General features: G+C 42.1%; 1 protein-coding gene across 5 annotated transcripts in view; it reads left to right on the top strand.

Annotated features, from left to right (window-relative positions):
• ip6k1 (inositol hexakisphosphate kinase 1) overlaps positions 1-16196 on the top strand; it is a 35344-nt gene extending 19148 nt beyond the window's left edge. For 3 of the 5 annotated variants that reach the window (XM_047149308.2, XM_017450647.3, XM_017450649.3), the window contains 5 exons: positions 2288-2729; positions 6228-6432; positions 8496-8677; positions 10835-11010; positions 13305-16196. In XM_047149308.2, coding sequence (XP_047005264.1) covers positions 2480-2729; positions 6228-6432; positions 8496-8677; positions 10835-11010; positions 13305-13778 — 1287 coding nt within the window. In that variant the 5' untranslated portion in view covers positions 2288-2479 and the 3' untranslated portion in view covers positions 13779-16196. The other 2 variants (XM_047149309.2, XM_047149306.2) reach the window with 2 other exon arrangements.
• The last annotated feature ends 697 nt before the right edge of the window (positions 16197-16893 follow it).

Below are 16893 nucleotides of genomic sequence, written 5' to 3'. Positions count from 1 at the left end.
GCTTCTAAGGATACTGGTGTCAGAGCACAGGGTCAGCAATGATGCAGGACCTCAGTAGCAGGGACGGTTAAAGGCCTTGCTCAAGGGCCCAACACTGGCAGCTTGGTGGTGCTGAGGCTGTTAAGTAACAATATGGTTAAAGGTTTGTGGACACCTGACCATCACACCCATTTGTGGTTGCCACAAATTTGGAAGCACTGAATTGTCTCGAATGTCTTTTGTATGCTGTAGCATTGCATTTTACTTTCACTGGAACCAAAAGGCCCAAACCTGTTCCCGCATGGCAATGCCCCTGTGCACAAAGGCGTGAAGACATGGTTTGCTTAGGTTGGAGTGGAAGAACTTGAGTGGCCTGCACCAGAGTCCTGACCTCAATCCCACTGAACACTTGGAGTGAACTGGAACATGAACTATGTGAGAGGCCTCCTCACCCAACATCTGCAATCTGAATGGTTAAATCTCCACAGCCAAGCTCTAACATCTAGTGGAAAGCCTTCCCAGAAGAGTGGAGGTTATTATAACAGCAATGTTGTGGACTAAATCTGGAATGGGATGTTAAGCACATATGGGTGTGATTGTCCAGTGTCTAAATACTTTTGGCCGTATGGTGTACCTTGGCTTTTGTTTATGTTAGCATTTTTGTATTTCAGGGCTAGTAGCCTAGTGTCTAGGACCAGCAGAGGTTATGTCCGGTCTACTGGGGCTGATTTGTATTTGTAGCACAACACACCTCGATGCTGTAACTATAGCTACTCACTAAATCTACTAGTTCTACTAGTTCCCAATCCCACCACACACAATTTATTTTTCACTAGAGAATGGTTTTTACAAGGTTGGAAACAAAAATACCACCACAAAGCTGTCATGTAGTTGTCTTGCTAAAAATAAACACATCAAGAGTAAATAAAAATGCTAGGCAGGCTTTATAAGAAGAAGATAACGATCAATGTTCTCTTCTTTTATTTATTTATTTATTTTTAAAAGTCTGTTTTAATGCACTTAAGTTAACTAAGTCCTCATACATTACGATTTTAGCTGGTGCACCGAGGTGTGCTTGCTAATAAATTGATTTGTCCACCCCTTTGTGTTTGTGATGTTGGAACACAATAGGATTTGGTGGAGGGGTGGATTGTTTCTGAAATGCTAACTTTGATTAAATCAGTTGGTAAACTGGCTTTCCATTTGGTAGTAATGGTTTAACTGTGCTGGGAATTTTGATTTAGAGTCAGTCACCTTTCTCTTGTTACAGCTCTTCTGTTCAATCTAATTCCTGCACTTTGGCAATTAGATTGTGTTGTGCTGTGTGACCTTGACAAGATTGTGTGTCTGCGTGTATCTTTGTGTTTCTGCATGTATCTGTGTGTAACTTTTTATTCGCAGAGTTTGTTTTGGTGCAGCTGTTTTTTGTTTGTTTGTTTGGCTCAGATGGAATGTAAAAGAAAAGAAGTCATCCTGTTGATTTGGTGTACAGTGATGCTCATGTTTATTAGTTACTGGATTAATGAGATCTGAAGAGATTTGTATGTTCAACACGTGAGCTGAATGAGGTAGGATGCTGAACTCCTGGAATCCGACACTCCTGTTCTACAGGATTTATTATTAATAATTAGTTGTTAAGATAATGTGTTTTCTTCCCCTCATGAAGAAGCCCTTGTTACGACTGAGTAGAAATATGGGTGACGTGGCAAAGCATATAATGAGTAACCACAATGTAAATGTATGACCGCTATGCTTGAAGCGCCGCACGTTTCACAGCCTGATCTTACTCCTCCACTGCAGCTATGTAATTCACGAGGCTAGGCCGAGTCGGTGCCAAGACATTTTATTCCCACTGCCGAGTGCTGGTATAGTGTCTCCAGTTCTTTTTATAACCATTGATGAAACTTGCACGTGTAGCACACCCGGTTGGGGAAGGATTACATTTTCGGTCTGATTAAAAGGGTTGTCCTGATTTGGAATTGGAGCAGTGCGGGGATGCTTTGATGCCAGACGTCTGGGAGGATAGACGGCCCGCACTTTTGATGGGGAGCAGCTTGATGTAATAAGGGTTCTGGGCTGAGTGACCTGCTGTCTGCCACAGCTGACTTGACACGCGTTATATAATTTTCTGTTTATACGAATGAGCCTTTTGCGTATTTGGCTGAGATTTGTTTGTTTGGATCTGTTTTGTGTTGACATGGTGAATATGGTTAACAAAACCTGTGTTTAGAAACTGTTGTTTTTGTTTTTTTGTGTGTGCTTTTTTAAAAAATTACACGAATTAACTCTCAGCCCTTCACTCTTTTAGGAGGCAGCGGTAAGGGCGTGTCCCAACGCTCTTAGCGCCGGGATTGATTGGCTGGTGGGCGTGGCCGGCGGGCTGGCTCCTCCCCCTCCCGGCGGCAGTGTGCGCTCCCAGCCGCCGCCCCCTTGCGCCCCACGCTCGCCTGGCTTGCGTGCCCGAGCCCATGCCCCCAGCACCACGCGGCTGGTCAGCGCCATGTGCGTCCCGCACACCATGGAGGCGGGCAAACACCACAATGCATCGGACACAGGCCAGGGTCAGGGGCGTGGACATGGTGGGCGCGGTGGAGGGGTGCCACTCGAGCCCTTTGTCCACCAGGTGGGCGGCCATACCAGCATGATGCGCTACGATGATCACACCGTCTGCAAGCCACTCATCAGTCGCGAGCAGCGCTTTTATGAGTCTCTGCCACCTGAGATGAAGGAGTTTACACCAGAATACAAAGGTAATAGTTTAGATGTACAGTTATTTATGTATCATATGTTTTTGCATGCGGCCAAGTTAAAATTCAGTCCAAAAAAAAATGCACCACAACCTTGTCACTCGTATACTCCCAGCCAGTCCGGGTACAAACAGCTTCCTGTTAAACAGGATGTTCAACAGGCAGATGGGGTCATGGGCAGTTTTGCTGCCGTAAACGCAGAGGAAACGGACAAAGCCATTAATCCTGATTTCAGACCGCTTCCTCATTATGGTTTGTTAAGGCTGTTGCTGCTCTGCTTTAGCAACCACTGCAAACAGAGCTCAGGGGCCAGGTGCACTGCACAGAGATGTTTTGACATTCAGCATCGCAGTGGCTGAGACAAAGCAGCGCACGACGGCCGATTAACCCGAGCGCAATTTATCCAAGTTAACCGTCAGACTTGTCCAGAGCTTACGTAACCCAGCGTTTTACAAAGAGGTTCATGTTTGAACGTCATTAAGCGTCATTAAGCGGTGCATCGTTATATCTAATAAAAGATTTTGAAAAATAAGTCTCTTAGAGATGAACATTTTTCCACATGGATGCATGTGTACTGTGTATGCTCACCACGTGAAGTGTAAAAACGTCGACGACGTTCACGTGCACGTGAAATTACATATAGATATAGAGCCTATATTAGCATTTGACACGAGTCATCTAGAAAAAAAAAAATTGGCTTAACCATCTAAACGTGCGCCATTGGATTTTAAACATTAAAATGTGTATTTTTAAAAATGACATAATTATAATAATAACTTTTTAATTATTTGCTCACAGCTGTATTGTGATGTGACGTTTATAAAAAAAAAAAACAGCAACAAAAGAAACTTTACATTTGACCCCCCCAGTTTTCTTGATTTGTTTCAGACTCACTTCTTCACACTGATAATAGTTTATGTTCAAACTAAATCCAGGCCGTTATCTTCTGTACCTGGATTCGTTGTGTTATTGTTTGTGTAAACCTCCTCCGTGCCAGTTGTTCGTCCTTAACACGGTAGCGCATGTGACCTTGCTCAAAGCTCGTCTCTCAAAGCCCATTTAGCACCTGGCTCGTGTCTCCCCTCCACCCCAACGTTACCTCGTTAGATACACAACATGCCTTCCTCATGAAGTAACTCTCACCTCGTGCACTGATTGGAGTAAATAAACGCATACATCTTAAACTCCTGGCACCTATTTCAGTCCGTGCTTGAGTAAGGCTGCAGCTCACACTTTTTTCCATCCGTGAGAATTCGTCCCTCGCAGTAGGTGGCCGCACAGCCGATTTAAAAATAGGGCCGGCTCTCGGGGGGGGCGGGGAGCTACAGGCTCAACATTGTTTACGCATGATGGAATGTGTGGATGAATCGCCTGCAAACCTTAGAGGTACGTGTAAAACGGTGTAAAGAGCTATAAATATAGACACGGAGGTTGTGGTTAGTGGAGGGACGACAGCGGTGCAAACAATGGACTCCAGTCCAGTCTGATGACCGGAACAGCAATACTCGTGATTTCCTCTGCTTTAGATCATAAGTGACCACTGAATGTATGACTATGCAATACATTTCTATTCAGTGTAGTAGATTAGTAGCTTCAGATTGATTTGTGACCAACTTTAATTTGCAAATGGTGATGACAGACAAAGACACTATTAAAACTATCAGGGTTGCAGGCGAATTATCTTGCTAGTCTATTATTTAAACATTAGATTAACTTTTTTTTATTTTTTTTTATTTATTTATTTACACCAATTATTTGTCCCTTTTTCTATAGTAAATGTTTTCAATGCATCATGTAAGTTTTGCATCATTTGGTGGCTTAGTGGTTAAAGAATCTTATTGATCAGAAGGTCAGGAGTTCAAGCCTCAGCACTGCAGAGCTACCACTGTTGGGCCCTTGGGCAAGGCCCTTAACCCTTAATTGCTCAGTTGTATAAGTGAGGTAAATCTAAGTCGCTCTGGATAAGGGAGTCTGCCAAAAATGCCATAAAATGTAAAAATTTGTTGCCTTTTTAATCAGTGTTTCAATCCAGATCATTAGATCGTTACACCCCTATAAGAACTCGGCACATAATCTGTTGAAAGCAAAAAAAGCGTTGTAGATCAAACCACAATTTCGAGAGATGTTCGGTTTTTTAAATGATGTCCGTTTGAGCTTCGCTGTGTCTCGGAAGGGAGTAGGTGTTGATGCTTTTTGACTTAGTTTGGGGTCTGCTGGTCTTCATTAAAAAGCATCTAATCAAGCAGTCAGTTTTATGTGTGGGTAATTTTTTGAGTATCAACCTTGTGTTATGTAGCCAAAGGAAAAAAACAGTCTACGGATATTTTGGCCTAGTTATTACTCTGTTTATGGCCGCTGTATATAGAACAGAGTTGTGCACTAACCTATATTGCTAAAAGCGTCCACGAGAGGTGACGAAAACTCCAAAATTATTCAGCGCTTCAAAGCAAGAATTCGAACTGCGTGTCGCATCCATTTGTTTTTGTAACGTGGAAAGGCTTGGAACTTTGATCCCCCATAGTGCTTAAAATAAACCATCTGAGTGGTGGGCTGCACGTGTGAAGTTAAAGTTGTGTTTGAGGAAAAAACAGTGCCAGGGACTTGTCTTTATGGCCTCTGAGAAACAAGCCAACATTAAACCCTTAAGGCCCATTAAACAGAACCCTTCCCGTATTAGCACAGTGCTACGGGAGCTTTATTTCATTGGCTCATAAACAGGTTCATTCGCTAGTGTAACATACGCGCGCACACACACATGCATGCACTGTCCCTGATATAGTTTGCTCAGCTCTGACATCAGCACTGTCTTCATTCATTAGCTCCAGTAACTGGGATGACATCACCAAGGAGGGATCACTGAGCTAAAAAGGCCACCCGGTGATGCATGGTCTGTTCCCTCGTAGCACCTTCTGTTCTTTCTCGCCCTCTCGCTCGCTCCCTCCATATCGCATTACACACTCGGGCTTCTCTCCTTTCCGTCTGCTGACGCAAACCACTTTACAGCGCAATCAGTCACACTGACATCCTCCCAACGTAGGCTTTCTTTCTGAAACCCATGCCATTTGTTAGGTCTTATTACTTGGGTAAATATTTAGAATTTGTGTCATCACCATGGGAAATATTCAAAAATTTAGTTTTCTAACACTTTACCAAGGTTCTCGGTTTTCTTTTTGTTGTCCAGCCACGGATTAATAAAGTGGTCAGCGTGTTTTTATTTTATTTTGGGCCGTGATCTCCAGAACACAGCAATCTAAACAGAAAGCAATGCTTCAGCACCTTTTTTTTTCTTTTTTTTTTTTTCTTTCTCCTCCCAACTTTATTTTTATCCAGTACATCACTAGTGTATTGTATTCAGTTCTCTTTTTTTTTTTAAATTTATTTATTAATTTATTATTATTTTATATAAAATACAATTGTGGAGATCAGGATTGAATAATTGCTGTTACTATAAGGTCATATGTGTAAGGTTTGATATTTTTGAAATTGATTGATTTCATGCAGGTGTGGTGCTGGTGTGTTTCGAGGGTGACCTGGACGGCTACATCAACCTAGTGGCGTACCCTTACGTGGAGAGCGAAGGCCTGGACCACGAAGAGATGCCCGAGAGGGACCAACCGCGGCGGAAACACTCGCGCCGCAGCCTGCATCGCTCCAGCAGTGACCATAAAGAGGACAGAGCGGCCCACGAAAGCGACAGCAACGACAAGTAAGCCTTTATGTTGTCACTAGAAGCCTGAATATGGGGACAGTTCAACCATACCATTGTTGTGATGGTGTGATTTTAAATTGAACCTTTCATCGCCTCTTATTGATTAGTGCAGCCAGAGCAGGGCCGAGCAGTACAAAATGTGTACTGTAAATCGATATAGCCTGTGAACATGCACAGAGCTGAGACTGTTCCTTCAAAAACGGTATTAACTTACAGAGTATAGTGCACAGAGAAGCCACTTTAAATAAGAAATAAGCATTGTATGCAGTCACCACTAATAATAATTGATTACTTCATACCGCGTATCCTAAGTGGTTATATTATTCCTACACAAGCCTCTTGTTTCACGTAGTTTAATTGCCTTAGGTGGTTAGTCTTGTGATATAATATGGATCAAGTACGATCACGCTAATGTAACACAAAACCAAATCATTATGTTCCACATGTTCAGACCGCTTTTTGCCCTTCGGCAGTAGGCTTGTGATATTTATTTTGTAATGATTTGATCGTCCAAAACCATTTACCATGTATTTAATCACTTCATAATGATCACCTTTATTAATGTTATTTGTAAAGTGGTAATTTTGACACTTTAAGCCTATTTTAATCGTTTTATGCCATTAGAGAGGTTTTTGATTTTTCATTTTCTGCAGAATTTTTTTTCAGTGGCAGTCCTAATAAATACACTTAATTTATATAAAATATATTACAGTTCCCTCCACTAATATATTGTTATAATCACAATAATAATATTCCACTAAGGGAATTTGGTCTGTGTGTTACCTCATATTTATACCTCTGTGAAGCAGGAAGTCATTGTTGAACACTTTCCTGTACCTAGACATCCAGATGTACTAAACTTTCTTTTGGGAATACACTTAAAATTCTCATATGAATTCATAAGGGTGCCAATTATTTATATATATATATATATATATATATATATATATATATATATATATATATATATATATATATATATATATATATATATATATATATATATATAAAAATATATATATATAAAAATATATATATATAAAAATATATATATATTATATATATTTATTTTATATATATATACACATACATACATACATACATACATACATACACACACACGTGCATACATACATGCATACATATAAAGTATAATATATACATATTGATAAATTTTATTTTAGTTTAATGAACTCAACATTCTCAGACCTTGACAGAAAGTGAGGGCACCCAAGTCGAGAACTTGTGAGACCGGGGAAGGGGCGGGGCTTCCAAGCGGTGCAGTTAATATTGGAGAGTTCAAAACACTTCTGTAAAACAGTATTCCAGAAAAACTGCTGTTTCGCCATATTTTTGAACGAGAATTCACACTTGTGATCTCTGATGTTAAATTGCAGAGCTCCAACACCAAACGACTAAATATTGTCAGGACTGGTAATGTAATATAATCAGTGTAAACGCCACTGGGTATCATGGCAGGCTAATACGGTGAAAAGACAATTAAAATCGTACAATCCTACTCTGTAATAAAAGTAGAGACTATGCTACAAGCATGCATGCGTTATGGACCATGTCAGATATAGAGCTGTAAACATGAAATTCAACAAATTATGAGGAATATCACTTCTAGGACACTTAACTTATATACAGATTTATACTGAGCAACTAAAAGTGACGCATAATGTAGATGTTTGCCTGTTAATACATAATGCACTGTATTTTGTAAACGTATATGGACACCTGAACATCACTTCCATTTGGAGTTTTTGATCATCCCATCGTTCCAGATTTAGTCCCCTCTTCGCTGTTATCATAACCTCCACTCTTCTGGGAAGGCTCCCCACCAGATTCTGGAGTATGGCTGTGGGGATTTGTGCTCGTTCAGCTAAAAGAGCGTTAATGAGATCAGACACTGATGTTTGGTGAGGAGGCCTGGGGTGCAGTCGGTCACTAAGGCAATGTGATGTATCTAGTGACTCGGTTAGCTGGTGTCCCAACCTAGTGCCTACAGCAAACTTGTGCTGTGACTAACAATGTTTCTCTCGTTTTTTTGGGGTCAGTCTGCAAGAGCTGAAGAGTCCACGCCTGGACTTGCAGATCTACTCTGACGTGCCCTTCCAAATGCTGGACGGCAACAGCGGCCTGAGCTCAGAAAAGATCAGCCACAACCCCTGGAGCCTGCGCTGCCACAAGCAGCAGCTCAGCCGCATGCGCTCCGAATCCAAGGAGAGGAAGCTCTACAGTATCCTGCTTTGCTGTGTGCTTTAACACCGTGTCTTTCCTTACGAGGCAGGTATGGTTCGGGTTGGTTAAGTGAGAAGAAAGCATTCCACGGCCAAAAAATCTGATCGTCGCGTCTTAAACCAAGCCGTAGTAATGTCAGGAGTTTGAGGAAAGCATTGTTTTGTCACCATGACAACGACTGGAAGGAGGCTCTTTACATGACTGCTTTTAAAATAAGACGGGAACCATGTGAGGGTGCTATTTTAATGCAGATACACTTCACGACACTTAAATAAAAACATCCCTTGCACATTGTTGGCTTTGTACCATTCATAGATACTGAAAGATATAACTTTGGCTCATGAAATATATTCTCGAAACCAAAAGCACTTGGAAAATAATAACTTGGTAAATACATGGTTGTTTTGTTTGTTTTTGTTTTACGCCGCTCGGTAGTAAACTTTCACTGCTGATTACATAAGTGTGACTCTGAACACAGCTGGCTATAAGAGCCGCTTCTTAAAAGGGTTCAATGGTTCCCTGACTCATCGCTGCGTTGGTGGGGGAAAAAAATAAAGGGAGGCGGGGGGTGAGGACAGACAGCTGAAGGTGAAACTTTTGTTTGGATGGGCTTGTTTTCATGCTGAATCGGGTCACAGTAGTTTCCATAACAAACTATGTTCAAGAGCTTGAAATCGGGGTAAAGATAGTGAAAGATTTGTTTTGTTTTTTTCTTTTCTTTTTTCCTTGGAAGAATCTTGCCCTCGTGTCCCACTGAATGTATTCACAAAGAAAATGGGACTAGGAGGGGGGGACAAGGCTCAGCTCTCTGTCTCTGTCAGAGAAGTTGGCTACGAACTCGGGGATCCGAGTTCAAGTGTTCCTGGTGGTCTCCTATCATTGTCTAGTTGACTTTAGCCCTGAAGCAAACATAATTTCTTATACAGCTTCAGAAACTAGAGACCGTACAGATTAGATTTTTCCGCTCGGCTCACTCATTTCTGTCTCATTTAGATTTTGCTAGTGCTGAAAAGAGTGGATCAACCAAAGTAATCACTCTGCGTTTTGCTAATTTCCTGTGCTTAGTCTGTAGGCGCCACTCAGGATTTAGCAGAAGGCAAATTTATACATTTATTCCGAGCGCCCCAGAAATCTGTAATAATAGACAGGCTGTCCAAAATGGGTTGTTCTCTTTTCTAAATGAAGCTCTAGGCTATTGGAGCAGTGGGTTAGTAACGGCTCTATCCTGCTGCAAAGCTCTGTGGCACGTTCAGAATCGAGGTCAGGTTTCTCTGTAATGCCTCCATACATGCTAAAAGTTCTACTAAAGCTGGTTTTCTATCCAAGGCTGAGTGAAATTCAAATCTAAATAAATATTCTCGCAACATTTGATTGTGGTGTTTGTGATAATTTAGTATGGGGGGTGGGGGTAATCTTTTGTGCCCAGGTGCAAAGCAGAGTTTTTAAAGCCCTGATGCTGATTGTCTTCCTATAACGGCATGTCCCAAAGTGTTTTATTTTTCTTGTACCACAGCAATTTTTATTTATTAAAGAATACACACAGCACCGTCACTGGAGACATTATCGGCAAAAATGCTGATTAAACATCTCACAGAAAAGCAATTACACTTTTTATTTTTTATGTTTACGTGGGGTGTGGTCCATATCCCCGTGTGGGTTATTACTGTAGAAACCACCTCAAGAAAATTAATGAAGGTTATCTGACCAATCAGAGTCAAGAATTCAGTGGCACTGCAGTAGAAGCTAAACATATTACATTTGAATAGTTGTTAAAAAAAAAATTAAATTAAATTAAAAATGCATATTAAACTGCAGCAGGTACTGTACATTTCAGATCGTAAATGGTGTCATTCCTTGCTTTAAATATGCAGACAAAACAGAGTGGAATGTCTTGATCAGGGGTGTCCAATCTTATCCGCAAAGGATCGGTGTGGGTGCAGGTTTTCATTCCAACCCTGCAGAAGGCACACCTGATTCCACCTGTTTAATCAATTGATCTTGGCTTTCATTAGACTCAGGTGTGGCTTCTGCTTGGTTGGAATGAAAACCTGCACCAACACCGGCCCTTTCCAGATAAGGTTGGACACCCCTTATCTTGTTAGTACTTTTATGGACTTCCTCGTTGGAAGTGCTCCTTGACTGAGATTCTCTTCAGAATTTCTGCTCCTCGAGAACGTAGTACACCACTTCAGCTGCCCCTGCATCCTGGACCTGAAGATGGGCACACGGCAGCACGGCGACGATGCCTCCGAGGAGAAGGCCGCCCGTCAGATGAAGAAGTGCGAGCAGAGCACGTCTGCCACTCTGGGCGTGCGCGTGTGCGGGATGCAGGTAAAGACGACCGTACCACACAGTTTCTGTTCAGTTCGCACCATGTTTTTGCTTGTTTGTTTTGTGAAAACGCCTTTTAGCTTGTTTGCCAAAGTCAGCTTGTGTAAATCGTGTAGATGCCCCAGCAGCATTCTACATCTGTGGATGTCTTCACATGACATCGTTCTAATTTAAAAGCGATGGGAAAATTTGGCCGGTGGACTCGGCTCATTATTAAAGGTACAGGATGTTCATTCTCGTTCTCTCGGTGTTCCAGCAGCAAGTAAACCCGAATGTATAAACTCGTCAAACAATCATCTAACGTATGATGTTTTCGGTTTCTGGTTTCTCTGTGTATTTTGTCATCTAATCTGTACGGTTTGTTCTCCATCCTGTCAAAAAAAATGTTTTGCACAAACCAAAACTTCACTCAAAAAAAAGAAAAAAGACACTGATCATGCAGAGGGTTGAGAAGAAACTCGCATGCACCTGCTGTTAGTCTCAACTGACTTTCACGAGTTCGCCGACTCGACGGTTCGGAGCTGCGTTACAATGCAAATTCTACAAGGAAAAATTGGCTATAATCTGCTGTCCGTTAGCTTCCCACCAAATTAGAGAATATCTATTCAGCAAAGAAAGAAAAAAAAGCTACATTTCCATCAGTCCTGCGTTCAGTTTAGTCTTGTAGCTAATACTCTCACACTCCGTCTATGGATCGGCTGTGGCCTCACGCTATCGCAGTGAACTTTTGACTTATTTCTCGTGTAATATTGGATGTATTTGTTGTTTTGTTTGTTTGTTTGTTTGTTTGTTTGTTTGTTTATTTATTTTTTAAATGCATCGGAGCTTCAACCTGAAACAACACTGGCTAGACTATTAAAAGATTTTTGCGAACATCAGATTATTTTTATAAAATATATATATAAAAAAAATATTTTTTAACAAAAGATATTCCACACCACAGCTTTAATCTGTCCGCAGTAAAATATTAGCTATTTGCAAAAAGTGTGTTCAGAACTTTAGAGCGTCTATTGTGGTTTTGTTCATGTTTGTACTATTATTTTTTCAGGCGCTCTCTAGGTAGCGGCATGGAGAAATTACATCCTGTTTAATGTGTACACGCAGCATTTTAACGTTCTAGCCCGCTGCTTTGTTTGAGTACACTCTGCTACTTCGGTCAGGCTTCAGAGCAGGAAGTGGCCTTCATTAATGGCTTTCCTGCTTTCGAATTCTAGAGTCTTGACAAGGGGCTGTGCAGTGAGGAATGAGGCTGTTTGGCTGAGTGAAGTGGCTCCCGTTATAGCTGTCCACTTCTTCCCTCTAGCTGGGAGTAACTGTTTTCATCTAACCGATACGGCGTCGATCTACGATCGCTCTATTCGCAGTGAAACCTGGAACTAAAACAACCAGAGCGAACGAATGCCCGCCGCCGAGTCGATTGATTGAACCGTGTACACGGCCGTGGCGTCGGTACGCTGAACTCGACCTCCATGATGAATGGGTCGTGATTTATGGCTGGGACTATCATCCCTATAAATCTGGCAGCCGTCAATTAGAGCTGTGAGGAGGAATGTCCCAGTTTAAATACTGTTCATATATTTGAATTATTTGTGTGTTTTGAGGCAAAATATAAGGTCTAAAATATCTAAGAACTAAAATTTAAAAGTTTAGTTCGTAGATATGGTTGTCTAGGGCAATTTTATGTAGGAAAAAAGTGAATAAATAAATACATGCGACACTGTCCTAACACTGATGCAGATAGCTTCAGCAGACGCTTATTGGAGTCTCTCGTGTTCAGTGGATGAAATGGGCATAGTACTGTATAATGCACTACGTGGGTTTCGCCGTGCCGTGTTGCGCAATATCCTACATAATGCATTGGGTTCGGGCCTAATTCTGTTTTAAAGGGGATTAAATAAGATTATTCCTGCGTACGGATGGGAAGAAATGCAGAATGTAGCTCTGTCATCTGCAAGAAAGCAGAACTTTGGGTGAATAAATAAGAACATGTTAAACACATCTGAACTGCTGATGTCGAAGATAAACCTACGATATGATTTCCTTGTCGACCTTCTTCGCTTCAGAAAGCGATACACATTTCACCTGCTGTGTCCCCCCCCCCCCCCCCCCCCCTCGGTGTAAATCGCTTAGTGCAGTGCAACTGCTAGTTAAACCTGCGTATCCTGTTAGTGGCATCATAAAATGCGCATATAAGGGCATTTAATCTTTGAACGCGAACAAAATAGAGTGAGTTTATGTATTTGAGAACTGGAGCCTTATTTGGGTTTGCTCTCCTTTTTCTTTTTTTGTCACAGGTGTACCAGATGGACACGGGCCACTACCTGTGCCGCAACAAGTACTACGGCCGAGGTCTGTCGATTGAGGGTTTCCGCCACGCGCTCTACCAGTTCATGCACAACGGTACCGAGCTGCGCCGGGACCTTTTCGAGCCCATCTTGAGCAAGCTGCGCAGCCTCAAAGCCGTGCTCGAGCGTCAGGCCTCCTACCGCTTCTACTCCAGCTCTCTGCTCATCATCTACGAAGGCAGGGAACCCGAGCGGGCCGAGGCATCCTCCGAGAAGGAAATCGCCGCCGGGTGCCAGTCTCCTCTGCCCCTGGACCCGCCCCCTGCCCCAAGCATCGACGTGCGCATGATAGACTTTGCCCACAGCACCTTCAAAGGCTTCCGGGACGACCAGACGGTGCACGACGGGCCCGACCGGGGCTACGTGTTTGGACTCGAGAGCCTCGTCAACATCCTTGAAACGATCTGTGCGGAGAACCAGTAACCGAAACGGATCTTTCACTTTTGTGTTTTTTTTTGTTTTTTTGTTTTTGGGTTTCAAACCCACTTCCTCCCTCCATCCTCAATTATTTCTGTACTGTCTACATGGTGGCAGCGACAAAACTGACGTTTCTGTGAACGGTGACGATTTGAGACGTGCTGCAAGCAGTGAGGCACGGCGTCTCACTCTGCATCTTTCAGCCATCAGCACTCTGAGCACGAGGGTATGACCAAGCTTTTCAAAGGGGGGGGGAGTTGGAGGTGACCTCTGGCTGGGTCTTTACTCGTGCCCCCCTTCAGAATTGGACAGAAATGGTAGGAATGGCTCCATGAAACAGGAGCTGGGATCATTTTGCTCGTCCTGTGGATTCGTCGCCACCGTGTGGCCATTTGAGGTTTTGCAGTCAGATAAGAGGAAGCAGCCACAGCTCAGGGCAAGTCCAGGGTCAGGTCCTCTTTACATTGTTGGGTTGGTGGAGGGAGAGTGTGTGTGTGTGTGTGTGTGTGTATGTGTGTGTGTGTGTGGAGGATAGTAATGTTTGGGGATTAAATCCCCACTGCAGTATTCCTACAGGGGCTCAGAAAAGGGAGCAGTTATGAAAGCTTTATGTAAAATATAGGTGGAAGGCTTACCTTTCCCTTGATTAAAAAAATGAGGTGATTCCTGCCTTGTACTATCAGTTACCATCCACAGCCTAGCTGTGCAAACAAAATCCTGTTTGAGGTCACATGCTTTTTAATATATATATATATTTTTATTTTGATCATTTCTGCAGTTATCCATTTCAGTTAGAGCCAACATTTTGCATTTTGTCATTTTTAGTTCATTTATTTTTTTTTTGCTTTTTTTTCTTTCTTTTCTTTTGTATGAAAGTCCTTTCTTTTACGGTTTATGGTAGTACTACCAGTCCTAGGCTAGTCTGTGGGACAGCGTGTGTGTGTATATCCGTAGACACCCTCTATTTCTCTTATTTCTCGCAAATATGATTATGTCGAAAGAGCTCCTTCCCATTTTATTATTTTATTTGATTTGTTTTGCACTGTAGATTCGGATTCTGCTCTGAAAGCATCTAGCATGGTTCTTCAAATCCCCGCTCCACCCTCACCTGCCGTTTTTATTCCTGGTTTTTATGAATGTTTATAAATGACTCGCACATCCACATAGTAAACTTGTCCATCAGCACATGTAGCAACACAACTAGAGACTCCACCTTTTCTTCCCTTGTTTTTTTTTTTTTGTTTTGTTTTGTTTTTTTTTTTGCTCGTCGCGTCCCCTCTCCCGTCACCACTTGGTTAGGGTGTAGTGTGTGTGTGTGTGTGTGTGTGTGTGTGTGTGTGTGTGTGTGTAGATGGAACTGTAGCCATTGTCGTTTTTGGTGATCAGTGGTTTCTTTTCCCTCTCTGGCACACCTCAGACTCGACTTTGTCTAGATCGTCGTCTCTGCGTAATCAGAAACGGCACGTCGTCCTGCACATGCATACTGTATTGATATTATCAGTGTAGTATTGCGGTACTGTTGTGACCCCCGAACCTTTATTAGAGATCTGTTTGTATTGTAATCGAGAACTAAGAGTGGTCGTCACTTCTGAGTCTAGACTAGATTAGATTATTTGTCTTGCGCTGGATGTCACAGGAACGGGCCACTCTTTCTGCTCCATCCTGGAGAATGTACTCGGCACTCTTTCTGTCTATTTTTCCACGCACATCACATCACAACGTAAAGGGAAAATGCACCCCGAAACTGTTTTCATAATCATTCGTCCAAGCGCAAAGCATAAGTACTGCGAGTGCGACCTACACATATCTTCATATAACGGACCGTTTTGCTGTGCAGACACTTTTAACAAAGAGCAGTAAGAAAAAAAACAACCAGGATTTCCAGACAGGTCTGGATTTCTGTCCTGTTTGTGCTTTGTGATCATAGTTAGAACATCTAGATCAGCTCTAGTACACGTACGTGTGTGTGTGTGTGTGTGTGTGTGTGGGTGTAAATACTTCCCAGGGTTCATGTTTGTCCAGCCTTTCAGCGTTCGAGAGCTGTCCAGGATATGAAGGTTTTAAAAAGCGGTCACAAATCATTACCCTGTTGACTCTGACGGGTGTGGCTCCTGGCTTCTTGAGCGTAACAGAAAAGTCTGTTCTGTGCCAGGGCAGGAGAGAGAAGCGCTCACACGACTTAGCGGAAAAACCGAAGTTGCTGTCTTTTGTCTTGGGAAGAAATCAAAAACAGGTCTCCTCTGTGGCGGATGTTCTTAGTCTCTCCATAGATGTGAGATTTGTCCAAATAGAGAAAAAAAAAAGATCCCCAAAAAAAGTATGTATTTCTCCCTTTGTTGTTGTTGCATGGATGGATATTTTTTTAAGGAAAAAAAATATATATGACATCTTTGAATGTGAGTTATAAATCATTTATTTAAGAAATTTGTTGTTTTGTCTTATTTCTTTCATTGCAGTGATAAGCACGTGAAAACCGGTTAAAATAAATACTTTTTAGTTTTGAAATACTGTGGCAAAACACTAAGCAGTGCCGACATGAAGGAACAGGAGTATGGCAGATTTTACCGATCGACAGTTTTAAAATTTATACCGAATGAAGACATTACACTCAAAGTAAAAAAAATGCTGAATGTTTAAAATAAAAATCAGTACTGACTGTACCAGGAAAATGTGAACTGAAAATGTATATTAATGTGTTAACTATTAATAAATATTAAAGTAAATAAGATTTTGGTTGAAACTGAACCAAAAAGTAACACTCAAAATAACAAATGGCCAGATCCATATCTCACCTGGTGTCCCAGTAACTTCGATGGGAGACCTCCTGGGGAAAACTAAGGTTGCTGCTGGAAGTGGTATTAGTGAGGCCAGCAGGGGGCGCTCACCCTGTGGTCTGTGTAGGGCCTAATGCCCCAGTATAGTCACAGGGACACTATACTGTAAAAACAGCACCGTCTTTCATATGAGATGTTAAATCCTGACTCTCTGTGGTCATTAGAAATCCCAGGATGCTTATTGTAAAAGAGTAGGGGTACAGAATAACTGAAATTCCCCCATTGGCCCTTCTCTATCATGGCCCTGTAATAATCCCCATCTGAATTGACTACATCACTCTCCTCTC

This window comes from Ictalurus punctatus, chromosome 21, assembly GCF_001660625.3.
Source record: "Ictalurus punctatus breed USDA103 chromosome 21, Coco_2.0, whole genome shotgun sequence".
Lineage (NCBI taxonomy): Eukaryota > Metazoa > Chordata > Actinopteri > Siluriformes > Ictaluridae > Ictalurus > Ictalurus punctatus.
This window is presented reverse-complemented; position numbering and strand designations above follow the sequence as displayed.